Genomic DNA, 26,014 nt, shown 5'->3' on the forward strand with positions numbered 1-26,014 from the left:
AAGCAACTGTAGCCCGGACTCCGCGGAGGAAGGCCTACTGACTCCACTACGTGCACTTCCGAGCCACTTGGGCCCAGCTAGCTGTGTTAATTATGGGTTCTAATTTTATTGCAACTCGGCACCTCCTGGTTTGTTCCCACTATAGTGGTCTTAAAAAGAAACACACACAGGCATACCCCAGAATGAATCCCCGGGAAGGCAAAGGTAGGTTTTTTTGGTGCTTGAGTTGATGCTCTGAGAGCGCGCTGAGAGTCTCGAGCATGTCTTGGCACTCTTGGAAACAAATTGCAGCCAAGAGCAGGGTTCTTCCGGTCCTCTCCTTGCTCCTCTGTGCGCCGCTCGGCCGCGGGGCTCCTGGAACATGTTGTGCACCGCCCCAATGGCAGCGGACCTCACCTCGACGCCCTGGATAGCCGGGGCCAGGAGGAGACGAGCAGGCAGTCTCCCGCCCTCACCCAGTCAGCTGTGACCTCCGCGGCGTGGACTCTTGGCCAGCAGTGAGGAGGACAAGGTTGCAGATCCTCTTTGCTGCGGGTTCTGGGTCCAGCCTTGGGCGGCATTCTGTCTTCTAAAGTGTAGAGGTGGGTAGAAGAGTGTCCACTTTCAGTGTAGACACCTGCGGTATGGGGGCTTCTTTGGGGGCTCCAGAGTGAGCTGCTCCTGCAGATTAGGGAAATGGAGAGAACAACAATGGGGACATGGTGGAATTCAGATTTCCCCCTGTTAATTAACAATATGATTTCGCTTAATTCAAGTGTCTTCTGTGCTCTTATTTAATGTCTCTTGTAAAATGAGAACTAGAATAATACCTCCTTGGTGTGCTTGTTGTGTTTGACGTGAGCCCTCAGCAAATGGTGGGATGAAGTGGAGAAGAATGGGTCCATCACTCCCCATACCCTTCCCTGCAGAGCTTCTCTGCTGTCTCCAGCTTTCCCGCCCTGGCGCAAGGACAGCTCACAACCAGTGTCCTTGAGTAGCCCCTGGGGGCCGCAAGAGAATCCAGCCCAGTAGGGCATAGAAGATGGGTTTTCGGTGAATCGTGAAAAGACATGATCGGGTTTCCCTTGGAGCATGGTGGAGAATGATGCGGAGCCTTGGGGTCAATGGAGAGTTGAGGGTGCAGAGGGATCTGAAAGGGGGAACCAAAAATATCGGGCTTTGAAGTTCTGTGGATTTTCAAAGGCGGTTCCCAACCTTGTCAAAAACTACAGCGGGTGCGCGATCTGATCTGGCTCCTATAGGTGGCGCTGTGACAAGATGCGGTGGCCGGGAGAGGCGGCTGGGGGACTCGAAGACTGCGGGAAATTTTCTGCGACTCCGACTCTAACCCTCTGCTCCCAGCCTCCGCTTCCTGTTTTCGAGGGATTAGCTAGGACTGTGCAACACCAGTCTCCGCTCTCGGAGTCGGCACGGGGCTGGTGGGTGGCGGGGTGAACTCGGGGAAGGCGACAGGCTGGAAACGCAGCGCCTCGACTTTGCAGCGCACCAACCCCCTATCGCCCCGTCAGCTGCTCTGGTGCGAGGACTCGCCAGACGGCACAGGACTGGGGGCGACTCGCAAGGGCATCATGCCACCTAGGGGAAACGCGCAGTGAGTGAGCCCTGAGTCACTGTAAATGGGAGAACGTTCGTGTCAGTCAAGATGACTCCGGCCTGCGGGTTGATTCAGACTCCTCGGAAGCCAGAAATTGGGTCTAGAGGGGTTGGTCCCTCCGTCAGCAGTTCGGGCCCAGCCGAAGCTTGGGGCCTAGAGGGCAGACGTCCGGCTCTGATCAGAGGACAGCGGGCTGGGCCTGGCAGCCTGCAGGCAACCTGGACCTTGCAATAAAGCTGCATTCAACATAACTCAGACCACAGTGGGAGCCCCCGAAGGGCTTCATGTGAGTCCCGAAACCAGAGTTTAGAGGCGCGGCCTGGTTCTCGTTTATATTTTCCAGACAGCATTTAGGCCAACAGGGTCTTTGGAAGGAGGCAGCCCCAAAGCCCTCACGCCGACACCTGAGGGCAGAGTCTCAAGTAGCTGTGCTTGAAGAACCGGCAATCTTGCTTTTCCCACACGCAGCTGCACCTCTCCTGAACGCTGCAGCTCATGGCTGTATAGTGACCATGGACTGCATCCTCCTCACCAAGCTGCGCAACTTCTGCTAATGCCGCACGCAACCCTGGCAAGACGAAACCCCCCTCCCTCTGGCTAGATCAGCCCAGCCTCCCCTCAGGGACCTTCCCTGCCCCTCCCTACCCCTAGGCTGCTCCCCCCTTCCTCTGTTGGGATCTGATCCTTGTTCGCTCTTGCAATCCCGCAGCCCGGAGTTTTGCCCCCTACATTAAAACATGTTCTCTTTCATTTGCAGATTTAATAAACAAACGTAACCATATCACATGGAGCTCCACACTGTCCTTCTGAAAGCAATTCCGCTGTTGAAAACTGAAAAATGGGTGTAATTTGCGTTCAGAAAGTAATGTTAGGGTCAGGGCAATTTCCCGGGCCGTTATTTATTTTTACTTTAAAGTCTTTAGGAAAGATTTGCTTATATGCTCGGAAAACTTCCAAATGCGAGAATACCAGCAATCCCGCTCGCCTTCAACGCGTGGGGTAAGGGGGGTGGGGAACAATTACTGAGTGACGCTAATATGGGGAAACTGAAAAGAAATGTCGATTGTTTTTATTGTAATAGAAGGAGTGAGCAAACAGAAAAACCAACCCCGGGTGATCGGAAACAGGCAGGCGGAGAATTAAAAGTGGGTTTCAGACAGCAACAGGCCCCTCCCCTGCCCTCGCAAGGAGAAAGCGGGCGACGAGCGCTCGCAGCCCGTGGGGCTGATCCCACCTCCCGCAGGGCTCTGGCCGCGTCGCTGTCGGACCCGCAGAACGCCGGGACGCATTTCCGAGCTCCGGCCAGACCCAATCCGCTGCCATTCTAGCTACCTAGTGGAGCCGCGGAGAGACTCTTGAACCGCGAGGCTCCTTGATGAGAAGGTGGAGAGGCTGCGGGGCTATTCTCCGAGCATCTTCCGGCCGCGCTCTGCTCCTCTCGGTGCGCTTGCGGTTTCTCCTTGGGCTGGCGCGTCCGCCGTCCCTCCAAGTCCAGGCCGCAGGTCAGTGTGCGGGCGCCTCCTGTCCTCTTCTCCCACCAGAGGACCCCTGAGGGCTGTCTCCATCCCCAATCCCCGCGACTGCTCCTTTTAGCCGCCATCCCTTCCCGCAGCGCAGATCCTGCAGGGCCAGCGGTCCAGGGCGGACCCTCCCTCGCCCTGGGCGCGGGGCGAGCTTCTGGCTGTCACTTGCCGCTGCAGTTTCTGGGAAACTCAGCTGGCCGCTTACCCTGCAAGACGGGGACATAGCAGAGGGCCGAGTTCTGGAGGAGCTGGGCCTGTTTTTCTCTCTGCACCGCGCGCAACGCCCCAACTGACCCTGAAAGGTCTTGCCTTTACTGCATTTGCCCCCAGACGGCTAGAAGTCAATGCACTGTGAAAATCCCAGTCCCGAACCTCGGACTCTGGCTGTCTTACAATCCCTGCAACTCCTCCGAGTGGACAAGAGGAGGGCACCGTCGCCTGGGCCTCGCTTGGTGGGGGGCTCCTGTCCCCAGCAGGGGGCAAGTTGGAGGAATCAGCTCCTTAATATTTTCTGCTAGCTCTGCTTGTCATAACTGCAACTCGGAATAGAACAACCTCTCTCCCGCGCATACGCACCCCCCACTCTCGCCCTATCCTCCCATCCGCAGTCATCACTGACCTGTAGACCCGGAGGAGCAGGCTTCCGGGCGTCGGTCCAGGTTGGGGATACAGGGAGGGGTCCTCGCGTTCCTCACAACCTGTAGTGCTTGGGTCTGACCTCGGCAGCCTTCGGGTACAGTCTGCCGGGCTAGATTCTTGTTGCTTCTCCGCGTCTCTCCGCCGGCCGCTCTAGTGCCGGGAAGGGGCGCCGCAGGTGACTGCCCGCGGCACTGGGACGGCTGACAGATTTATGGAGACTTCACAGCATCTGGCTGGGGTCCGCGAGGGCAGGGCGGAGTCCGGTCGATCCGATGCTGGGGTCTAAAGCTTCCCCAGCCACACGCCTGGGCCGAGTCGCCCCCAGAGTCCCCGGCCCCTGCTCCCCTTGGGCGGGTGTACACCAGGATCTGACCAGCGCCGAGTGTACTGGTTCCTCCCACCCGGTGTAGCCCCCTCCTTCACACTCTCGGCCCGGCTGGCTTCCAGTCTCCCACTGAGTAAATATTTATCCAGAGAGCGGGTCGCCCCTCGGAGGAGGCCTCGACGCGGCTAGGGAAAGGCTTTTTGGCTTCTCCCTGGCCTGAGCCAGCTGCAGGCCTTACTGGTTGTGTTTTGGTTTTGGTCTTAAATTTCTCCTTTTAGTCGAAATTCTTCCGATCTCTTTGTGATCTTCTGGGTCCAGAGTGAGCAGTGTAACCAGGGGGCAGACTCCAGCTGACCCTTGTTCTTTCTCTAAGTCCTGCATCCTTACATTCATCGGGACTGACCAGACCTTAGTGTTCTCTGTCTTCCTTCCTTCATCCTCTTTCTCTGCCTCAGATCCGTCGTCTCTCGGTCGGTCTCAGCGGGTCGCTGACTACCTCGCCCCAGCACTCGGCCAGCGCCCCGGGAAACCTTCAGCATCACCCTCTTCTGCTGGGATCCCGCTGACCCTGTTTGCAGCTTCGGCTTCTCTTGCTCCCAGAGCGGGATCTTCGGCTTGCCGCGGATACTTAGTGGCCCAAAGCACCTAAAATTGACTCTTCCTGCGCTCTTGAGAATGCCAAGAGCACCCAGTACCTGCAACCGCCGGCATGAGTGGGGCCTGCAGGGAGCCACCAGAGCTGCGGACAGGCCCCCTGCCCAGTGAGTTGCTACCCCTGGCACACCCAGGGGATCCGCAGCAGCTAAGGCCACATGGTCACAGCTAAGTTCAGCAGGTGGAAAGGGAGAGATGGCATTGAACCTATGTGAGAACTGGGGAGATGTGTGACAGCTGAAGGAGTTGGTAGGAACAAGAGGGAGTTGTATGTTGCCTGCATATAACCAGAGCTCTAAACCATATCAGTTTCTGAACCAGTCTAGGCTGGTGCTGCAGAACTGCTAAAGCTCTCGCAGAGTCCCCAGACCCCCCGCGGACATTAGGTCTTGCCTGTTGGTATGTGAACATCCTTGTACCTGCCTAGCAGCCCTGCAGACTGCAAATTCTCCCTGGGTGCACGGAAGTAGAGTAGATTCGGCGCAGAGGTCGATACTCACTGTCTGTCTGTGAGGGGGGAGGAGGATTCCTTCCTGATCAAGTTGCCCGGCGTGTTCATTCCCTCCCGCAAGCCTAAGGCAAAGTCATAAGCTCCCCTCTGATGCGTCAAAGTCTCAACTAATTTATCTACCAGCCTTAAGAAGGAGCTGATGCTTCTAAAATCTTTAGATTTCCGAAGGCTCTCCTTGCGTAAAAATGCCAGGCGGTGCCACACGATGTCACCCAACAGGTATTGGAGGTCAGACCAGGGTGAAACTGCTATTAAGTCAAACTTCAAGAAGATTTTAAACATTTGGAACCAACCAACAAAAAGAGACAAGTTCAGGTATGTCTAGTTGTGGGATTTTCCCCAAGATTCCGATTCCAAAGAGTGGTGTTTTAGTTCATCTTTACCTTTCACATCCTCCATTCTGTTAGGTAATTTTGAATTTAGAGTGCATCCTAACCAAAGAAGTGGGAATCTGGAGATCTGTTCTTTTGCAGAAGCATGGATGATCATAGTTTTTTCCTGGGTTCTTGCAACTTACTGGCCTGAAATCTGGGACCAGTCAGCTTCCCTGGGTGTAGACCGGAGCCACACACATCCCTGGGGACTGTTGGGGAAGCAGCTTGAATCCTGTGTGCACAAGGAGCCTTCTGGATTATCAAGTAGCAGTAACAGAGTTCACGACCCCAAGCAGTACAAACTCCCAAATTCACGAAAATATTTCTCTTCTTGTTTATTATTTTGATTCACATTCTCCACAACCCTAACTGCAAATATTAATAACTTTGGCTGCAAAAAAGCATACGGTACACTTCAGATTAGACTTAGAGTGAACATAAGTGAAAATTCAGAAGTAGGCAGAACCACAGGGCCTCTGGGAGCTTAATGGAAGACGAGGGAATTACATCCACGTTCAGCGTCGGTGTCCATTGTATTGGGAAAAGTCTCTTTCACATTTAAACAAAACTCTTTCGAGAGGGCTCGCTGGTTTGGAGAACCCTCACAAACGCTGGCATCGAGGGCCAGGGGCCCAGGATAGTGGCTGAATGTGGCGGAGCCTTGGGCTCCGTAGTGAGTGCCCCACGCGCTGGCAATCGGTCGACTTGGGGCTGTGCGCTAGCGTTAGCCGTCTGTGGTTCAGTTCCCCGAACACGTCGTGGCCCCTGACTCGAGCCTGCGTGGTTAGTGGTTGGCCGGTCCATCTGGACTGGGGGGTCGCCGCAGGAAGCTGGCGGTAGGAGGAACCTCCCTGGCCTTAACAGTGGCCCCCACCTGTGGCTCGGGCTCCCCGCAACCTCTTGGTTTCTCTGGCCGGCCTGTCTTCTCACACCTGCGCTCTCGCCACCTGGCACGGACCCAAGTGAGGTAGAATCGGCAGGTGACACAGATCCTCTCCTGACAGTCCCCAGAGGCCCGCATGACAGATTTTGCTAAGACAACTCCCTCACCCCTGTGCACGGTGGCGCCCGCCTCCCACCTATAGTCTTAACTTCAATTCTGAGACGTCCATCGTTCCCCGGAGGAGGTCTCCTCGGGCCCCTTCTCCCTTCGAGTCATTCATATTCAGACCAAACGCTTTCATTTTTTTATTCAGCATTTCACCAGTCTGATTTTGTTGTCTTTTTGGCCGCTTCTGGGAAGATGTCAAACACCCATTTTCATTGTATTTAGTCACCCAGGTGGGGAGCCAGCCTGAGAGAGACAGCGGAAGGAGTTTCCTGGACTGCGCTGTCGCTCACTGACCCGCACCAATCACCACGCAGCTTGCCCTCGGACCCGCCCCTTTTAGGGCGTGTCCCCAGTGAGTGATAGACGGAGCCGCCCTGCCCTGCTCAGCCCAGCCCACGTTGCTGCTTAGATTGAAATGCAGAACTCAAGCCTCTTTCATCGGGGCACAGACTTCCTTTTACTTCTTCCTTTTGCCCTCTCGCCTCCTCCTCCTGGGAAGAAGCGGAGGCGCCGGCGGTCGGCCGGGATAGCAACAGGCCGGGCCGCTGAGGCGGTGCGGAAAGTTTCCGTCTGGGAGTGCGGAACTGGGGCCGGGTTGGTGTACTGCTCGGAGCAATGGGTGAGTGGCGGCGGGGGACTCTGTCAGAGCCGGGAAGGGAGGGAGGGAGCGAGCGGGCAAGAGAGGGAGGGAGGGAGCTCGAGGGCGCGCGCCACTAAGCGCTCACATTCTCTATTGACTTTGCTCGTGTTCCTACAAGTTGTAGGAACACGCTAAGGGTCAGCGGCGCACAGCAGTTCAATGTGAACGCTGGCTACTGGGCGGCTGTTGATGCCATTTTCTGATTTTAAGAGAAGGGAGCTGTGGCATCAGCGAGCCCCGCAGCCCGAGTAGCAAACCAAGTTTTGTTTCACACGCGCGCACACATGCAAACAAAACAGGAAAAGAAAAGAAAAGAAAACAAACAACAACAACAAATAAAACACCCTCTAGCTTCCCCTAGACTTTGTTTAACTGGCCGGGTCTCCAGAAGGAACGCTGGGGATGGGATGGGTGGAGAAAGGGAGCGGCTCAAGGACTTTAGTGAGGAGCAGGCGAGAAGGAGCGCGTTCAGGTGTCAAGACCGATTTCTCCTGCTTCGGGAGACTTTTGAACGCTCGGAGAGGCCCGGCATCTCACCACTTTACTTGGCTGTAGGGGCCTCCGGCACGGCAGGAATGAGGGAGGGGATCCGACTGGACCGTGACGGTTTGGGGCCGTTCGGCTATGTTCAGGGACCATATGGTTTGCGGACAGCCCCAGTCGTTAGTACGGGACCGGTGCGTTCGCCCAGTCCCCGGACGCGTAGGGAGGCCCAGTGGCAGGCGGCTGTCCCAAGCAGCGGGTGCGCGTCCCTGCGCGCTGTGTGTTCATTTTGCAGAGCCAGCCTTCGGGGAGGTGAACCAGCTGGGAGGAGTGTTCGTGAACGGGAGGCCGCTGCCCAACGCCATCCGGCTTCGCATCGTGGAACTGGCCCAACTGGGCATCCGACCGTGTGACATCAGCCGCCAGCTACGGGTCTCGCACGGCTGCGTCAGCAAGATCCTGGCGCGATACAACGAGACGGGCTCGATCTTGCCAGGAGCAATCGGGGGCAGCAAGCCCCGGGTCACTACCCCCACCGTGGTGAAACACATCCGGACCTACAAGCAGAGAGACCCCGGCATCTTCGCCTGGGAGATCCGGGACCGCCTGCTGGCGGACGGCGTGTGCGACAAGTACAACGTGCCCTCCGTGAGCTCCATCAGCCGCATTCTGCGCAACAAGATCGGCAACTTGGCCCAGCAGGGTCATTACGACTCATACAAGCAGCACCAGCCGACGCCGCAGCCAGCGCTGCCCTACAACCACATCTACTCGTACCCCAGCCCTATCACGGCGGCGGCCGCCAAGGTGCCCACGCCACCCGGGGTGCCTGCCATCCCCGGTTCTGTGGCCATGCCGCGCACCTGGCCCTCCTCGCACTCCGTCACCGACATCCTGGGCATCCGCTCCATCACCGACCAAGGTAGGGGCTCAGAGGCTGGGCGTGTGGATGTGCAGCGTCTGCCCCCGCACTCTCGCGGAGGTCCCAGTATCTGCGGCCTCAGGGACACTGTCTTTCCCACCACCTGAGGCTTTTTTCCTTTGGAAACGTAAGGAGTCTTCCTAGGGGGTGTCCTGATCTCATTAACTTGAAACTCATGCCCCTGGTTTCCTTGCCACACACAGTCTCCTGCCTCATCTCAAACTACCAGACCCATAACATCCCCCCATCCCCAACACATGGTTCGCATTTTCCACCCTCCCCCGCCTCTCGCGCGGAGGCAGCCTCAGCCCGGCTTGCTCACTTGGAGAGTGCGGCCGGGGCTGGACTTGGGGCGCAGCCCGGGGAGGCCCGAGCCTGCTTGGGGCTGCCGGCTGCAGACGCCGCTGCGGGCAGAGCAGCTTGCTTGGGGATCACTACAGCCGGGAGGAGTCCGGCCAGGAGGAGTCCAGCACGCCGTAGAAATTGAAGTATTCTCTGATTCTGGTAATCGGGCCAAATTTGCTCAGGCAGGAAGTTCAAATGTCACCTAATTGGTTTCGTTCTTATGCTTCACTTCATTTTCCTCGGAAATGGAGGTCCCGAAGTTACTACTAGTAACTTGCATGTAACTCATTCCCAGACGAAGTCATATTCACATTCTCTCTCTCTGTGTCTCTGTCTCTCTCTCTCCATTCACTTTCTAACTTAACAGACTTCACTGTATATATCTTAGGAAGGGAAGTGGCATCAGCCACTGCAGTGATGGAGATAAAATGCAGGCAATTCCATGCTGTCCTTTTACTGTTCTTTTCAGTTTTCTCTGAGCCTGCCACTTTCCTTTGGGGTCCCCGGCTCCCCGAGAATGCAAGTGGATATCTATCTAGTTCCTGCATGTTTTCAGCAGTGCCACCCCACTGTTCCTTTCCTTTCTCACCGCTGACCTTGCCTAGTCCTAAGCGTCCTTTCTGCGTTGTCAGAAGGATTCCCCGAGCCCTCCTGCCCAGTCCGGCTTCCGCAGGAGACCTGAGTTTGTTTTCTTTTACTGAGTTTTTTTTTTTTTTTTTTTTAAGGCGTTAACTTTTTTCTTGGTAGGGAGAAAAGAAAGTCTAAATGACCTAGATGCAGAATTTAAATAATGTGTAGATAGTCCACTTTCTTAATTTCTCAGCCTAAAGTTTTAAAAGTGTAGAGGAAAAATTAAATAGGAAAGGGGGAAATAGTTGCTTTAATTACTTCCTGCCTTTCTTTGTTGCCACCACATTGGCACAATTATCTTTTTAAGTAATTAAAGCAGGGCTCTGATTTCTCATCTTCTTGTTTTCTGACTGCAAGTTTACAAGAGCCCAGTTTTGTCTTATTTGGAGCTACTTGGAGCCGTCGTTGAGAGAGTTTGCCCTTGATTTATAGGATAAACTGACCTCACTGACATTTAAAGGAAGCCCCTGTTCATGGGAAAGTGTGAGATCAGCAGAAATGGGGGCTCACAGGGGGATCTCAATTTCTTAAGATAACTTCAGGCTTGTGCCCACCGACTGCCTTTTGTCTGGGAAGGCAAAGACAGACAGGCAGTTCTGGACCAAAACACAGTTTCCTGGTGCAAATGGGACTCAATCTAATTCTTGGGGGTGGTAGAGGAGGAGACATAGTGGAAAAAAAAAAAAAAAAAAAAAAAAAGGCTGACAGAGTTTAAAAGAAAACTTTTCCTGCCTAGGGATCCTACCATCAGAGCAAATGTCAGTTGGGAAAGTATTGGAGAATGGAAAGGAGCAACTTTTCCTTTTAGATATTGTTGTGATTTTGGATGCCAGCTTTAAATAACCCAGTTTGTGACAAATTTGTGATTATAAAAATGATCATTTCTACAAAAATGCTCACTCTCTTAAAGCACTGTGTTAGATGAAAGTGTTTAAAATCAAGTTACAATGGCTTTGCCAAACTTCGCTCCTTCACCCATGGGACCCAAAGACAAACATACATTGTTTGTAGCCTTCACATATCTCTTTGAAACTATACCTGGTCAATGAAAAATGCCAATAATTCAATATTCTCAACCCCAGGTATTATAGTAATTACTTTACACCATACAATTTTCTTTGCATCTCCACCAAGAACAGAAAGAATAACTGATGGCATTACACCTTAACACTTAATTTTACTTTCATTTTCTTAACCTATTTCATTTTCTCCTTCTTGTATATATATATTTTAAACTCTTTCAGGAAAACCCTGCCACTAACACCCATGGCATGTATAGTGGTAATTGCAAGATTTATTTTTAAGTTATATGCACATATCACATACGTAATGTGTAGAGATAGAGTATCAAGGGGAACCCTATGCACACACAAAGCAGAAATCTGTGCACGTATATTTTGCACTGTATCGTGGGAATAATTTAGTTATTTGTTTGCAAAGGACAGTGCGGTCTTTTTGTTCTCTATTGACATAAGTACCAAATCCCCACAGTGCAGTGAGCACCAGGGCAGGCACCCTTAGGTCAGATGCTCCTCTCTTTCTTTTCAGCCAGCCCCACTGTCACATCGTTGTCAACCCCCAGTCGGCCTTGGGTTAAGAATGAGGAGGTGGAGAATGGCACGTGCAGCCTTAAGAGTTCCTTCTCCGATTTAGGTTTCTTCCACTCCTTTGCCCTGGGAGAGCAAAGGGGCGGAGGCAAACCAAAAAGCGGTTGAAAAAGAAAAAAGTATCTTCCCTCAGGCGTGGGTCAGAGAATTTGGAAAGGCCTACTCTCAGGCGAGTAAAACTTCACCAGGCCCTGGGCTGGAAGCACAGGAGGTCGCGGCTGGGCCCAGCGCCCTCAGGAGGCCAAGGGCAGGGAGCCGACCCAAGGTCTAAGCCCTCCAGCTCTGCGTCGCGGGTTTGTGTCCCGTCACAAGAGTGGGGCGCGCGGGCTGGGCCTCCGGCCTGACACCTTCTCTTCTCTCCAGCAGTGAGCGACAGCTCCCCCTACCACAGCCCCAAGGTGGAGGAGTGGAGCAGCCTGGGCCGCAACAACTTCCCCGCCGCCGCCCCGCACGCGGTGAACGGGTTGGAGAAGGGAGCCCTGGAGCAGGAAGCCAAGTACGGTCAGGTGAGGAGGCCAGGGTCCGGCCAGGTGGGCCGCGTGTTGGCGGGGATTTAGGCGATGGAACACTCGGGTCCCTTTCTGAGCTTCCCGCGAGAGAAGCCCAGGCTGGCGCCCCTTTGCTGCTACGAGCCAGATCCTTCGTGGACTGGGGCGAAGCAGAGGCCTGGGCCTTGGAAGGCGGAGCTGGGGCCTCGACCCCCGCCAGGGGCCGGGAGCGCTCGCCCCGGGAGCGCGGGGGTTCTGGGGCGGCAGCTCCCCGGGGCGCGGCTCTGGGAAGAGCCTCCAGGCCTCTCGGCCTCCGGGGGCTTGGGGAGGCGGCTCCCGAAGCCCTTTCGGCGGCCCTCATTGGGGGTAGAGTTAACCAAAGAAGGCGCTTCCGAAGGGCCGGGCGGAGCAGCCCTGGGGCCTCAGAGCCGCGCCTTCACGCCCGCGAAACGCGCGCCCCGGGTCTTGGTGCCACGGTGCGACGGCGGCTGCGGGGTCCTCACGCTCGGACTTTCTCTCCCGTGGCTCTCGGACAAACCCGCTTGGCCAATCCTGCGAAGAAGGGCACCCAGATAAACGTAACAAAGCTACCATTTTCTCGACTAAAGGTCACATTGTAATCTCCCAAGGAAGTTAGTGAGAAAACCTCAAATTATACGGACTGGCTGTGGACCGTTTAATTTTTCTTTCCCTCCGTCCCTCCCTCATGTCTCCAAAGGAAAATTTAAAACACTCGTGTTTTTATTTTCCCCCCGAGAAAAGCTAAACAACCACCACAACAAAAGTCCCAGATTTAAGTCTAAATTCATCACCGTCCTGGAGTCAAGAGTTCAAAACTCTCGGAAACCGGACCTTAAGGCAATGTAAGGTTTCCCCAGCAGACCCCAGTAGGTTTGCAAATCTCTTAATCCCAAACTCAATTCCAAAGACTCAAGCTATTCAGTTTTCGTTTTATTATTTTGAAGCCTTAAATTTTTTAATGTTTTCTTATCTGTCAAAATCAGCTTTTAAAATTAAGTGGAATTTGTTCCTCTTATTCATTTGAAAAAAAATCTTAGTCATTATTTTCTGTAACAAATCCCATTTCCACTTCCTCTTCCCTCTCTTATTTTGTTGAAATAGAATCAGAATACATATTAGTGGCTCTCCAATGGCAAATAACACAGAAAATAGCAGCAAGGAAAGAGAGCCCTTTTCCTTAGTCTGTTTCTACTGTGAAGAATGTCAATGAGAAATGATAAGGAAGTTTGTCATTTTCTTTTACTAAACGACCCACCCTTAATTCGTAATTTGCAAAGAAAAGGCAGAATAGTACAATGGTTAGGAGCTCCGATCTCTGGCTGTACGACTTCTTAGGAAAATATTTAATTTTTTAGTCTCTATTTCTTCGTCTTTAAAACAGGGAAATGATACTCCCAACCCAGAGATGTTATGAGTATTCAATGAGATAATGCAGCCATATGGCACATTGTAAGCATTTATTTAGTATTGCCTGTGGTTCTAAGTGGCAGTTAAAGAGACACGTGTAAAAGCAAGTAATATTTATCAGAGTATACTTTGTTCTGAGAGACCATAGTCAAAAAGCTTCAAGGGATTTTGTTACAAACAATAGAAAGAGTGTATATAAAGTGCCTACCATAGAAGCAAGCATTTAATAGGCGCTCAGTGCTTTTTATTAGGTCATCATTTATTGGAATAACATTGTGAAGTATAGAGTTGAAAAAGTTTCTAATTCCCACATGTCATTGATGAACCCAGTTTATATATCAAGCAGTCATAATCCAAAAAAAACCCTTTATACTTATTATTTATTTATTTATTTATTTTGAGACGGAGTCTAGCTCTGTCGCCAGGTTGGAGTGCAGTGGCACAATCTCTGCTTATTGCAACCTCTGCCTCCCGGGTTCAAGCGGTTCTCCTGCCTCAGCCTCCCAAGTAGCTGGGATTACAGGCACGCGCCGCCACACCCACCTAATTTTTGTGTTTTTAGTAGAGACAGGGTTTCACCATGTTGGCGTGGCTGGTCTTGATCTCCTGACCTCGTGATCCACCCACCTCGGCCTCCCAAAGTGCTGGGATTACAGGCGTGAGCCACCGCGCCGGCCAGTTATTTTTATTTTCTCTTCCTTGAATTACAGATCTAGCATTGAAATTTGTTTGGAAATGCTTAATTTATAATACACTTCAAAACTAAACTGACAAATTATTTAAAATAAAAAATTTGAAGTTTTAAATAATTGATATTCTGATTATTAAAAATAGATTACATTTTATATACTAACTTTTAAATCACTAAATTATCACATTTATAAAAGAATATAATTTAAAGAAATAAGTAACCAAATAAATATTGCTCTAAATACTTAATAAGCTATTTTTTCAGAATAAAAATATTTATATCAAATTTACATTTGCCAAGTTCTTAATTGCAATATGCTAATCTTCTGCATTGCAATGTATTTAATAGTTAGATAATTCAAATGATATAAAATTTGAAAACCTGAAAATTTTCTAAGAATAATATAAATTAGTGGCTACTCTATGATAATTATCAAAATAGTGCTTAATGTTGAAGATGGGCCAAGTTCAGCTGTGCCATTTTTCTGAGCAGTTTTGAACTTTAGACGTTGATTTCATGTAAGGTTAAATTACATATTAATACTTGTTTATACACATACAAAGGTAAAGTGTTGCCCATATATGTGCATTTCTCTTACCAATATTCAAAGGGCAGATTTATTTTTAAAAGTTATTTTTCAAAATGGAATCAGCATATTTCAACCAAAATGTAAACTCAGGTAACACATATTTTTCCCTCTGCTTATATTATGGACAAAAACTTGAATGTTTTTGGCCAAAAAAAAGCTTTAAAAATTTTCCCACTTTCAGGGCATTTGTGATTGTTATTAAATAGTGCAAAATTATATGATACTAGTTTAATTTTATTATATAAAGAAGGAAATTGAGAATTCAGAATCATAGAGCTTAAAGCATATTTTTCTTGAGGACATCTGTAGAATTACCAAAGGGCTAAACTATGCAACTGAGTATAGATACTATTGATTACCATAATCTAGAGTTTCTATTTTCAGCTTAAACTGTAAAGACAGGTGTCCTGATTCCTAGTAATTAAAACTGTATGCACATTTCAGCTATGCATATACCTATCTTTTGTCTTTGAAAATTCAGTTTAGAATATTCCAACTTGTCTTACATATTAATATTACATTGTAATTAATATTTTGCAGTGCCATTCAGAAGTTCTTATTGTCTCTGAGGATAGAATATTTATTTTGGCTTTTTTATACCCACAGTTAATATTGGGGCTAGAAGTACTTAATTCCATTTACCTCTGAATGGCAACAATGTTCTCTGCTTCCTGATGGCTGGTTCTCTTCTGTTGAAAGCATAAAACTCCAATGGAATAAAATTGGGGTGGCCAAAAAACCTTACATACAGAATCATAGGGACTGGAATACATTTGCCCTTTTAGGAAGTATTTCATGAATTAATGCCTCAATTTTATTCAAACTATATATAAATAATTGTATAGTTCTTGAAAAATTTTCTACAAATGGGCATACTGTCTCAGGAAAAATACATTGCATATCTGATACTCTAAAGTAATTGGAGTGACAGATTTATAAGCTTTGGGTATCTTCATTTTGGGATTGCAGATATTAATTTGGCAAGTTTAATATAACACTAGCTACAAATTGAGATGTCAGAAATAGAGAATAGTCTATAAATACTTAAACTTTTTAAAAGTTCAGAATTAAGTTGTTGAATTTAAAGATATAATCTGAAATTCTTATGAAGCATTTACTTGTACACGCATTTGAAGTGAAGATAGTCTTCTAGAATCCTGAATGTGATTTTCTAGTGTATTATTTTAAAAACTGGCTGTCCTCATGGACGTACTATTCTCAGGAAGATATAAATGATATTGGACTAAATTTTTCTTCATATTAAAATTAATTTTTGTAAATAATTTATGATTTATAGACAATGAAATCTTAGGCAAGTGCCAGCAGAGTGTCTTTGAAATTCATAATGTTATCTGTTATGAAAAACATTCTTTGACCTGGTTACATTTTAACCAGTAGTATTTCAAAATAAAATTAATGATCATATATCAGTAAAATGTATTGTATAAAATAGCAGGGAAGGGTAATTGAAAAATTTTCAAGGCTATGTCAATTTTAATAATATTTTGGAAAATTATAAAATTTAGAAAAGCTTTTAAATAGCGGCTTTCCATTTCTTAGAGACATTTATTTAGATCTACAATATGATAAGTAAGCATAATTAAGATCTTGTTGGATGAATGTTGAAACCATGTTTATAACCATCATTTCATTTTGTCAGGTATGTTTTACTAGGTCATTGCATAATGAATTAAAAACAGAAGAATGACAGAAAAATGAGTTCACCAAAAAAGAGAAAATCTTGTTTATTTTCAGATCCAAAACTTGTTCTTGCTTATGATATTGAGGTTGAAATTCTAGGTGAAGCACATCTCTATTTGTGGCTAAATCTACTTTATTATAAAGCCAAGGTAAATTCATTTTATCATAAGAGGAGGACCAGGTTGAACTGATAAGTGAAAGCAGATTGTGGGTAGAGGACCTAGCACTGTTATTTGCATTTATCTTCACGATAAAAAATGTTGAGTAGACAATTCCCAGAATTTGAATAATGGTCTATAACCTCTAATTGCCAGACATTTGCCATACTAGTTTTATGGTGGTCACAAGTGTTTTGTTACTAATGTATTTTCATTTACTTGGAGGAGGGAGGATAAATGGAATAACCATAAATCAAATAATAAATGGCTAGGTTAGAACTTCTGTTTACTTTTTTCAACAGCTTTATTCATTTTGCTTGCTTAAAGTGTAATGCTTGTTTTGTGATAAATGGTGCCTACCTTTTTGCTTTGTTTTTAAGCCACAGTGTCACATCTTTTGCTTTCACAAACCTATACTATCTTAAGTATACATATGGTTGTGGAATGCTTATGATGTATCCTGTTTTGTGGGGATACAAGATGACTAAGGCAAGTCCCTGTCCTCAAACAGTTTACAATCTAGCCCTCTGCCAATACAGTTCCTCAACATATTCACCAAAGTTACTTTTTAAAAACTGGTAAATCCGTATTTCGAACATTCGGAACAAATGAAATTAAAACTTGCACTTTCATTCTTCTTGTGATAACCTTAACTAGAAGAACTACATTGCATCTTATATATTTTTTTCTAGACTATTTCCGTTAATGTCAGTGTGATGAAGTTGGTCTTTTCCTAAAAGTATTAAAACAAAGCAGTAACTTACTTTTTCTAGGGTATGCAATTTAGTCTATTTTGCTTTGTATTAGTAAATCTCCTTCTCAAATTTAGGTAGAAGGTAGTTTGCTATAGAGAGCACCCTTGCACAGTTCTTTCAGGGGAAAGAATTCTCATGCCTTTCATGGAAGATCCACATGAGAAAGGAGTTGATGGATTGAAGTCTTATTTATGGAATCTTTAGGTAAAGTCATTTTCAAAAATGAGATTTCCATTACATGCCCATTTCTGGGGTTTCATTTGGAAAATTTGTTTACTCTTCCCTGGGGATTCCATATGTTGGATGATTTATAAATCATATTTACAATCCAATTAAATAGAGTAATTTAGCATGTTTGCTCCCACTATATTTATAGTGTACATTTGGTAGTCTCTACTCAGCCTAACTAGCTTTTCAGATTAATTACATGGCCTTCACTGAAAACATTAAACCAATTTGGGGCGTTTAAGTCATGTACTCTTTTACTGGAAAGAATAAACAAACATCAATGCTACCTGTAGTTGTTTTCCTTTGCGGTGGAAAATTTTACTCTTTCAGTGATTGCTTCATAAATAACAATTACTTGACCCAGTAGAGATTTATATCTTTTACTAATGTTATGTGTCAGAATTAATAGTGAGAAAATTGATGTGTTTATTGAGTCACTAAAATGAATAAATAATGAAGGTGGCAGGAGGCAGGTAAATTTTAAGGCACATTTACTTGCTCTTTTTTTTCTAAATTTATAAATCTGAACTTCAAAAGTAAAAAGTAAAATTAAGACAAAACTCTCCAGACCCCCAAGCTAGGTCATAATTTAACCTGAGAGAAAACTAAGGGCTATTTTTATACTGTTTAAGTTTAAAGATTTCTGTTTGTTTTTGTTTGTTTTTTTTTTTTAAAGCAAACACTTTAGCCTCTCCTTGCCTTTTTCTTTTTTCTTTCTTTCTTCCTTTTTTTTTGAGATGAAGTCTCACTCTTGTTGCCCAGGCTGGAGTGCAATGATGCGATCTCGGCTCACTGCAACTTCCGACTCCCGGGTTCAAGCAATTCTCCTGCCTCAGACTCCCAAGTAGCTGGGATTACAGGCACCTGCCACCACACCCGGCTAATTTTTGTGTTTTTAGTAGAGACGGGGTTTCACTATGTTGGCCAGGCTGGTCTTGAACTCCTGACCTCAGGCAATCCGCCTGCCCCAGCCTTCCAAAGTGCTGGGATTACAGCCGTGAGCCACCGTGCCAGGCTGCCTTTTTCTATGAGATGAAATCAACCATCTCTGAGCTTCTCTTCCTACCCTGTCTTTCTGCAGTACAAAGGGATTGCATCACTAAAATGATACTAAATAAATATTGTGGATTTAAGAGAACTTTGAAATATTTAGTACTAAGAATAATGACATAAAGCAAGTTTGTGAATTAAGTATGAGAAATTGGACAAATATGGAAAAATTTGCTCGTTTTTTTACACTTGATAAATGAATGTAATCATGGAATAAATAAGGCAATAGAAGGTAATACAGGCCTAAATCCGATGTCCTGCCTGCCCCTAAATTCCAGGAACATTATCTAAGATAAAAGTTCAAAGCAGCATGTCTCTGAGGGCCATCTTCCAGGGGGAACATCTCTGGGCAAAAAGAAGTGGGTCCATGTAAGGGGACCATAGACATTGCAACAAAACAACTCAAGAGTCCAAGTAAATGGGGCAGATCAATGAGCAAGAGTTCCAAGGGCAAAGGTGTAAGAAAAGAGAAGATGACTAAGCAAGGATTTCAGAGAGAACTGTAATTTTGAATGATAGATAAAATACAAAGAAAAAAGAATGGGTAGGAAAAATTTAGCTGTGATGAAAAATAGAACTCACCAACAGTTATGTTCTGCTAACTAGAACATTGTTTCTGCCATGTATAATATTAAATTTTTTAACCTTATGTCCCTATATGATGTTGGCCAAAGATTTTTATTATTTTAGAAGTAATTTTAATGTTAGCATTCTTATTTCATTATTCTTAGTTCACGTTGGCATCAGTAGTATAAAATATTAGTCAATGCTGGAAATGAAAATATTAGTTAACACCACATACAGATGTGAACACCTTTCCATAACTGAATTGGATTTATTTCTTTCCAAACTCATTTATCATAGATTATTGGGACAATTCTAAATAAAAATGATTAAAACTATAATCTCTATGCAAAAGTAGATTTTTTCCCCTGTGATCTGATAGTTCTCTATCTTGATACCCATCTCCTGAGAGCCTTAAAATGTGTTTCCTTTGAGACATAATCAGCCATTCTCAAAAAGTGGAAGAAACTATTTTTTTTTAAGAAGCTAAGAAACAGATGAGGATCTAACAATGAGAATCATGTTCTAGGAGAGAAAGAATTTGTTACCAGATGTTATCTCAAAAGATGCACTAGTTTTAAATTAAATTGCATCTATCTTTTAAGTGTTCAGGAAAAACAGTATGATATGCTACAGAAGACCCTGCATTGGGCAGGGGTGATAAATTCTTTTAAAACATGGCCACTGACTTGCCAATTGGTTGAGGGTACACGGCTAAACCTCTTAATCTATATCCTTGTATAAAAAGAGGATAAGATTTCATTTGTATTCAACAGTTATGTGCAGTAGTTTCTTGATTAAAAAAATGCAGCAGCATCATTCTCTGGAACCCTTAAAATACACTTTAATTTCAGTTGAACATTGTATTGTATTTGTGACACACTATCTTGTAATTATGATAAACTCAATCATTTATAATAAACTATATAATTCATTAATCCTCATTATTCAGTAAAATATGTTGGATATTTCTTGGTGCCTGGGACATAGGACACACTTAAGAAACTTTAGCTTCCTTTCTCTTTCCCTATTTTCAAAGAACCAACATTGAAAAACACAACATGAGGTGTTTGTTCTTACAGAGCATAGACACAAGGCTAACCCCTCTAATATTTTCCTTTTTTTGTCAGAAATGCATGAGTAATATTGTCATACCCACGTATATATTCTATTCCATGTACATATTCATTTACTCTGCATTGAGAAAATAGTTTTTGAGACCCCACCATTGCATTCTCATAGATATAGAAGTGAAAACAATAGCCCAAATAAATTAAATTAGGAAGTAATTCCTGTGTTGCAATTGAACAGGAAAAAGTACCTAGCTAACATACACCTGATTAATTTAATTCTAAGGATTAAATCAATTTTCCTAATACAATTCTAGTATTTACATCATATTTTCACTAGGAAATATGTTGAAATGGTAATTCATTCATGTCACTATCAGGACACAGGATCTACGCTTTATTTCTAAAGAGTATACAAATTGAGGGGAAAAAATTAGACTACTTGAAGAAGGATGCCCAGTGTTCATGCCAGAATCGGGATTAAAAATCAGGGTGTTTTTAGTGTTGTTAATAGTAACGATACCAACAATAATTCATTGGATGCCAAGAGAGCACTGGTTTCTAGGCAGGCTCGCCTGCCAGGACTGCTGCATTGTGTTTGCAAACAAAGATTTTAACTTCTAAATTCACTTCAAGAGATTTATCCATATGGCTTTTAAAAACTCACATCACAGGGCCCAAAAACTTTGCAAGCAAAATTTCCAATTTCAAAACCAGGCATATGCAGTTCTTTTACATGGGGAAAGACAGTTTCCTTTCTGATAAAACAGTCCTGGAAAAGGTACCTGCAATATTCATTAAAAAATCCTTACAAGACAAAGTGCCTGATTTTTGTATGTCCTTTGTCCAGCGGGCATTTTCAATATGATCTCTTAAAATATGGTCTATATTTTCTTTAATGAAGGTCGTGTTTGTTGTGCGTTTCTAACATGACAGCCTGTAGTCTCTGCCCTTCTTTACTGAAAATGAAAGTTATACCAACCAGGCCTGTCACAAGTGCCTCAACAAAAGAGCCAAACAAAACCCAAGTCCCAGGAAGGTTGACAAAGGCAATGAGGACAGCCGAACAGATTCTAAGAGAATTTAATTGCCATTAATTCTTTCCTCACCCTGCACCTCCTTCCTATACTTCCAAGTGGCACAAGCAAATACTACGAATTTTCTGGTTGCAGCTTTCTCTAAATGTTTGTGGAAAGAATAATATCTTGCCATTATGTTTGTTTAAGTGGCAAGACTGTGAATGTCTTTAGAATATAATAAAGCTCAAATTTTTTTAAAAAGTGGGAGAGTAGAGTCAGAGCATTGCTGGATTACTCAGACTTAAGTTCTGCTTCTTTCTAAGAACGTGTGAGATGTTCACTCCTATAATGTGATTATTTTTCACTTCTTTTCTACTCCTCTCAGGCACCAAATGGTCTCCCAGCTGTGGGCAGTTTTGTGTCAGCATCCAGCATGGCTCCTTACCCTACCCCAGCCCAAGTGTCGCCTTACATGACCTACAGCGCTGCTCCTTCTGGTTATGTTGCTGGACATGGGTGGCAACATGCTGGCAGCACCTCGTTGTCTCCCCACAACTGTGACATTCCCGCATCGCTGGCGTTCAAGGGAATGCAGGCAGCCAGAGAAGGTAGTCATTCTGTCACGGCTTCTGCGCTCTGATGGGAAATTCCATCTCCAGCAGCTTCACCCGGGTCTCCCTGTCTCAGCACCTCCTCCCCCAATTCCCAGGTCTCACATCCCACCCCTCCTACCCTCCAACCCTCCTGCCTTGAAAGCTGGCTGTACGGACTCACATCCTTTGTGCTGATGACACTTACATATTTCTTGCCATAACTTTTCTCTTGCAGAAAAACTGACATGACTTTAGGATTTAAAAACAAGAGCAACAATAAGCATTGAATGAGACATTTGTGTTGCCCACATACTGTCTTAACATAGCAAAGAAACCTACACCCCTCAAAGGGTTTAAGGAACTTTACAAACTAGTCTTTGGTAAAACCACATGTGTATATTTATTCTAAATCAACCTGAACTTTTGAAATGTGCAATTGTTGAGATTTTGCAAAATCAATAAAGGAAAATACTTATAGAAAAAATTATGCTACACCCTCTAATCAAATATGGTAACCAAGTAAGCTTTAATTCATCATTAGGAAACAAATCAATAAATGACTTGTTTGAGTGATCTTTTGTTTATCTTTAAGACATGACCTATTTTGTTGAAAAATATATGTAGAACCCAAGCAGTATCTGAATCTAGCTCTCCCTGGTGTTTTGACTTGGTTCCAAATACAATAATGTTTATATTTTCTATTAGTTTGTAAATACGGACTCTGGATGGTGCATTTGTGTCTTCATTCCGTAAGATATTCCCCTCCCCCCAGCCCCACCCCCTCTCTATTTTTTTCTTTCTTTTTTGCAAAGGTGACTTTCTGGCAACGTCTTTGTCTCTGTTTGGTGGTGGGCTGCTCGGGCTCCTGGACCTAGACTTGCCCCCAAATTTTGTGTATGCAGTGAAGGCTTCAACATCTCATGAAGGACACTTTCTTTCTACAGCAGAGGACACGAAAAACAGATAAAACAAGCCAGTCTCCCATTTTGTACCTAATCAAACAACACACATGCCAAGCATATAAAGACAAGAGGGTGGAAAATATCTGAACAAGAAGGCGCTAAAGGAAGTCACTTAGAAACTTAAGTTTAATGTGAAATGTTTTGCAAAGATGCTTAAAATGAACTTTGTGTTAAGAAAACCACTGTGAAACTAAATTGTATATTATTGTTGGCTTACCTGTGTGTTCAGCAATCTCAGCCCCAAATTATGTTGTAATTTAAAGAAAATGGAAAATTCTGCTCTAATGAATGTAACAATGGCTTGCTGTGAAGTTTACATTGTTGTACAGAAGCATGTTTCGCATGTAGGTAAACTGGTGGTGGTACTAGAAATACAATGTTATTTAATTTTAACAAATTCCCTTTATTCATTTCTGAAATTACAGGACACAGTTTAACTCATAAACCTTTCTAGACCAATTTATTTTTCACTTTAATGTTAATAACAGTTGTGGAGTATATGTGTGTGTGAGCATGTGAGTATGTGTTGTATTTTAAAACAATTGATGTTCTGGGGCAAAATTCTACAGTTTTTAATCCCTTCTGTTTAGGAAGTTCTTCCTGTTTGGCAATATAGGCTTAAAAATATGTTTTTAGGACATTGGTACAATTCAGCTATTGGAAAATTAATATATTGAGGGTTTTTTGGTACTAAATCTGTGCAATAACTAAAAGAGCACCTCACTGGATATGGATGTTGAAGATGGATTCCCTAGGTGATTTTAATTTCTTCCCGTCTGTGCTGTGCACAGTCTACATGGCAATGCAGTTCCACCACATCGGTTTCATGGCTTCATTTAAAACTCAGATGGCTAGATTAGTTCGGTTTTCAAATCACTAGGATGTAAACAGTAAGCAGATTTCTGACACACGAATTATGTTAGAGTAACTGCTTTTTTCAGACAGCAGATATTTTATAGAGAGCTTTGAACTGCATTTATTTCTAAAGCAACCGAAATTCAGTGCTACAAATAGAGGATTATAACTTCAGGAGAAGAATAAGCAGAAGGAGCAGATGAACTCTCAGGGCCATAGTCTTCCTTTGATCTTGTAAAACTCCCATTGACATCTGGAGTTCCCAGTCTGGTGAGAAAATAGACTATAAACTGAATGGAACAAAGATCCAATCCACTATTTTGGTGGAGACTTTAAAACCATACCATACAGGGACTCTCCTGTCATCTGAAAAACTGATGTAAGGTACAGAACTATTCTTTATCAAATGTTTTTAGGTGGCTGTTAGGGGGCTTTAAAAAATATTACTTGCTTGTGTGGAAATGCAAATAATGTTATTTTCTTTATCTAAATTAAGAAATCTCTTGTTTTTGTGCTATTTATAATTTTTTTCTGGTTCTTGTATTTTAAAAAATCTAATATTAATGGTATCAAAGTTTCCTTTTCTCCCTCTAGGTCTTAACAGTGAATTCACATGGAGTAATTTTAAAAGATAACAGATAAAATTTGCTATTCAAAGAAAATTATGATTTAAAGCCACTTTTTAAAATACAAGAAGGAAAATAGGATGGATTAAAGGGTTAACTTTTAAAGATTATTATTATTGGTTAATGTTGACATATTTCCTCTATCTCATAGATGGTAAAAGTGTTGCTTTTAAACTGGCAAATGCACTCTTCAGAAATCCTTTTCTATCTGATCCACATGGAGATGTTAAAGGTTCAATTTCATGGCCTCTGGGCAGGCAGTGCTCTCGTTGGATGTAAGAATATTACCTGCAAGGATAGAATGCAGTTGTGCAACAGAGACACATTCTTATTTCTTTTTTAACAATTTTGTTTTGTTTTTAATGACCCTTTTATTGAATATTGGACTGAAATATAAATTTTAAAAAACACGTTGGAAAGGATGTACAACAGAAGGCTATGTATGTATATACAGTATGTCAAAAGCCTTTTATTTTTATACTTCAAATGCTCTAAATTAATAAAAAGTAATAATTACCATGTTATCTTTTACTTTTTATTTTCAAAATGCTTTAGTGAAATAGCCCCATAGTAGAAATAGCCCACAGTAGTAACTTAGGACAGGTGTCATATGGACTTTCAGTTATTCTTGTTGACTTTACTGAATCAGCATCATCTCTGGATGCAGATATAAAATCAAGTTTGGTTACATCAAGACCAAGGAGATATTTTTGTTGATACATGTTAGTATAGTAATCCTTAGAAATGCTAAGTGTATTTCTTTTTCGGAACATTTCCTCTTCATCATACATATTTTAATACTGCAGACAGCTGACTTCCCACCTGAAGTTGTCGTTTAAAACTAATAACCTGAAAATGCAGTTCTGTTCTATACATTCTTCCTAAAAATGGCACAGGTAGGCATGCTGAACAAAGGTATTTGGATGCAAATACTGATGGCTGACAAATGGGTCCAAAGGTGTTTCCAATTTGTGATTTAACATGAAAATATCTCATCAACAAAACTTGTCTTCAAAGAGAACTATGTGGAGGAAAGTAAATTTTATTTCATGTTTCCTACTTGTTAGAAGAGATTTGGGATATCATGATTTAAACATGCTTAAACAACAGTGTTTTAACATTCTGTTTTAAACAATGTTTTAAAATACCTATTTATTATCTTACAGCAAATATGAGATATAAAGTAGATGTAGGAAAATAGATCTGATATGTTCATAGTTACTAAAGAAAACCAACAGATTTACATTTTAACATAGTATTCATAAAATTAAACATTCTTAAAAGGTCATTTTAGTGCACTTTAAAAAATTTTTCTTGTGCTCTTTAAATATTATTTATGGAATAATTTAATTCATTATAAAAACTGCTTAAATTTTGGCTTAACTTTTTTTAACTTTGAATAATTTGATTTATTTTCAAGAGTTTAAGCATTTCTAAACCTCTTAGGAAAAATACTGATCAATACAATGAATTTTCATTGTGAAGCACTGAAGAGGAACATGGGAGACAAAGTTTCTATTTATTTTATGAAATATATGATTTCTATGCTATTTTTCTATATTCACTTTAAATACCTCATTGTTTCATATTATTTTTTCTTCTCACAGTTTTATTTATACAGCCAAAACTATAATCTCAAGTTGCCTATAGACATTTTTTAAAGTATTAAAATAGATTTTGTTCTTGAACAGTTTTCTCCTTCATAATTATACACCTGGCCGATCGATAGTCTCTCTTCTTCATGGTGCTGCATAGCAAATATCCATTATCTCAAGGGGGAAAAACACTTCCTAGACAATCACCAGTTCTCCTGAAGCCATGAATAGGTGTATTCATAAACCAGCAGCATCACTGCACCACCTAGAAAAGAAAAGAGCTGTTTTTTAGTGCAAATCCTCTGGAATAGCACTGGCTTTCCCACTGGGTTTCTGAAGCCATG

At 43.9% G+C, this 26,014-nt stretch overlaps 2 protein-coding genes across 5 annotated transcripts in view; one reads left to right on the forward strand and one right to left on the reverse strand.

Annotated features, from left to right (window-relative positions):
* Nucleotides 1-6,893: 6,893 nt before the first annotated feature.
* Nucleotides 6,894-23,655, forward strand: PAX9 (paired box 9). Of its 4 annotated transcripts, none has more exons than XM_054448731.2 (5): nt 7,112-7,290; nt 8,090-8,716; nt 11,662-11,804; nt 21,425-21,647; nt 22,445-23,655. In XM_054448731.2, exons 1-5 carry the CDS (start codon nt 7,287-7,289, stop codon nt 22,597-22,599), a joined length of 1,152 nt encoding a protein of 383 aa, XP_054304706.1. In that variant the 5' UTR covers nt 7,112-7,286; the 3' UTR covers nt 22,600-23,655. The 4 variants fall into 4 exon arrangements, with proteins under 4 accessions (XP_054304707.1, XP_054304706.1, XP_063507627.1 ...); XM_063651557.1 differs by having other exon boundaries at nt 7,213-7,290; nt 11,665-11,804; XM_054448732.2 differs by lacking the exon at nt 22,445-23,655 and having other exon boundaries at nt 6,894-7,290; nt 11,665-11,804; nt 21,425-22,205.
* The window catches only part of SLC25A21 (solute carrier family 25 member 21), a 510,379-nt gene continuing 507,517 nt past the window's right edge, over nt 23,153-26,014 (reverse strand). Inside the window, exon 10 of the mRNA XM_054448733.2 lies at nt 23,153-25,935. Within this exon, the coding sequence (XP_054304708.1) occupies nt 25,874-25,935 (62 nt within the window). The 3' untranslated portion in view covers nt 23,153-25,873. The remainder of the gene's footprint in view (nt 25,936-26,014) is intronic.

This window comes from Pongo pygmaeus, chromosome 15 (assembly GCF_028885625.2).
Source record: "Pongo pygmaeus isolate AG05252 chromosome 15, NHGRI_mPonPyg2-v2.0_pri, whole genome shotgun sequence".
In the NCBI taxonomy this organism is placed as follows: Eukaryota; Metazoa; Chordata; class Mammalia; order Primates; family Hominidae; genus Pongo; species Pongo pygmaeus.

Bases quoted from the DNA above. Each gene is read 5' to 3' on its own strand.
- PAX9 (XM_054448731.2), top strand. The intron at 8,717-11,661 runs GTAGGGGCTCAG...TCTTCTCTCCAG, and splicing joins CCGCTCCATCACCGACCAAG to CAGTGAGCGACAGCTCCCCC. The intron at 11,805-21,424 runs GTGAGGAGGCCA...TACTCCTCTCAG, and splicing joins AGGAAGCCAAGTACGGTCAG to GCACCAAATGGTCTCCCAGC.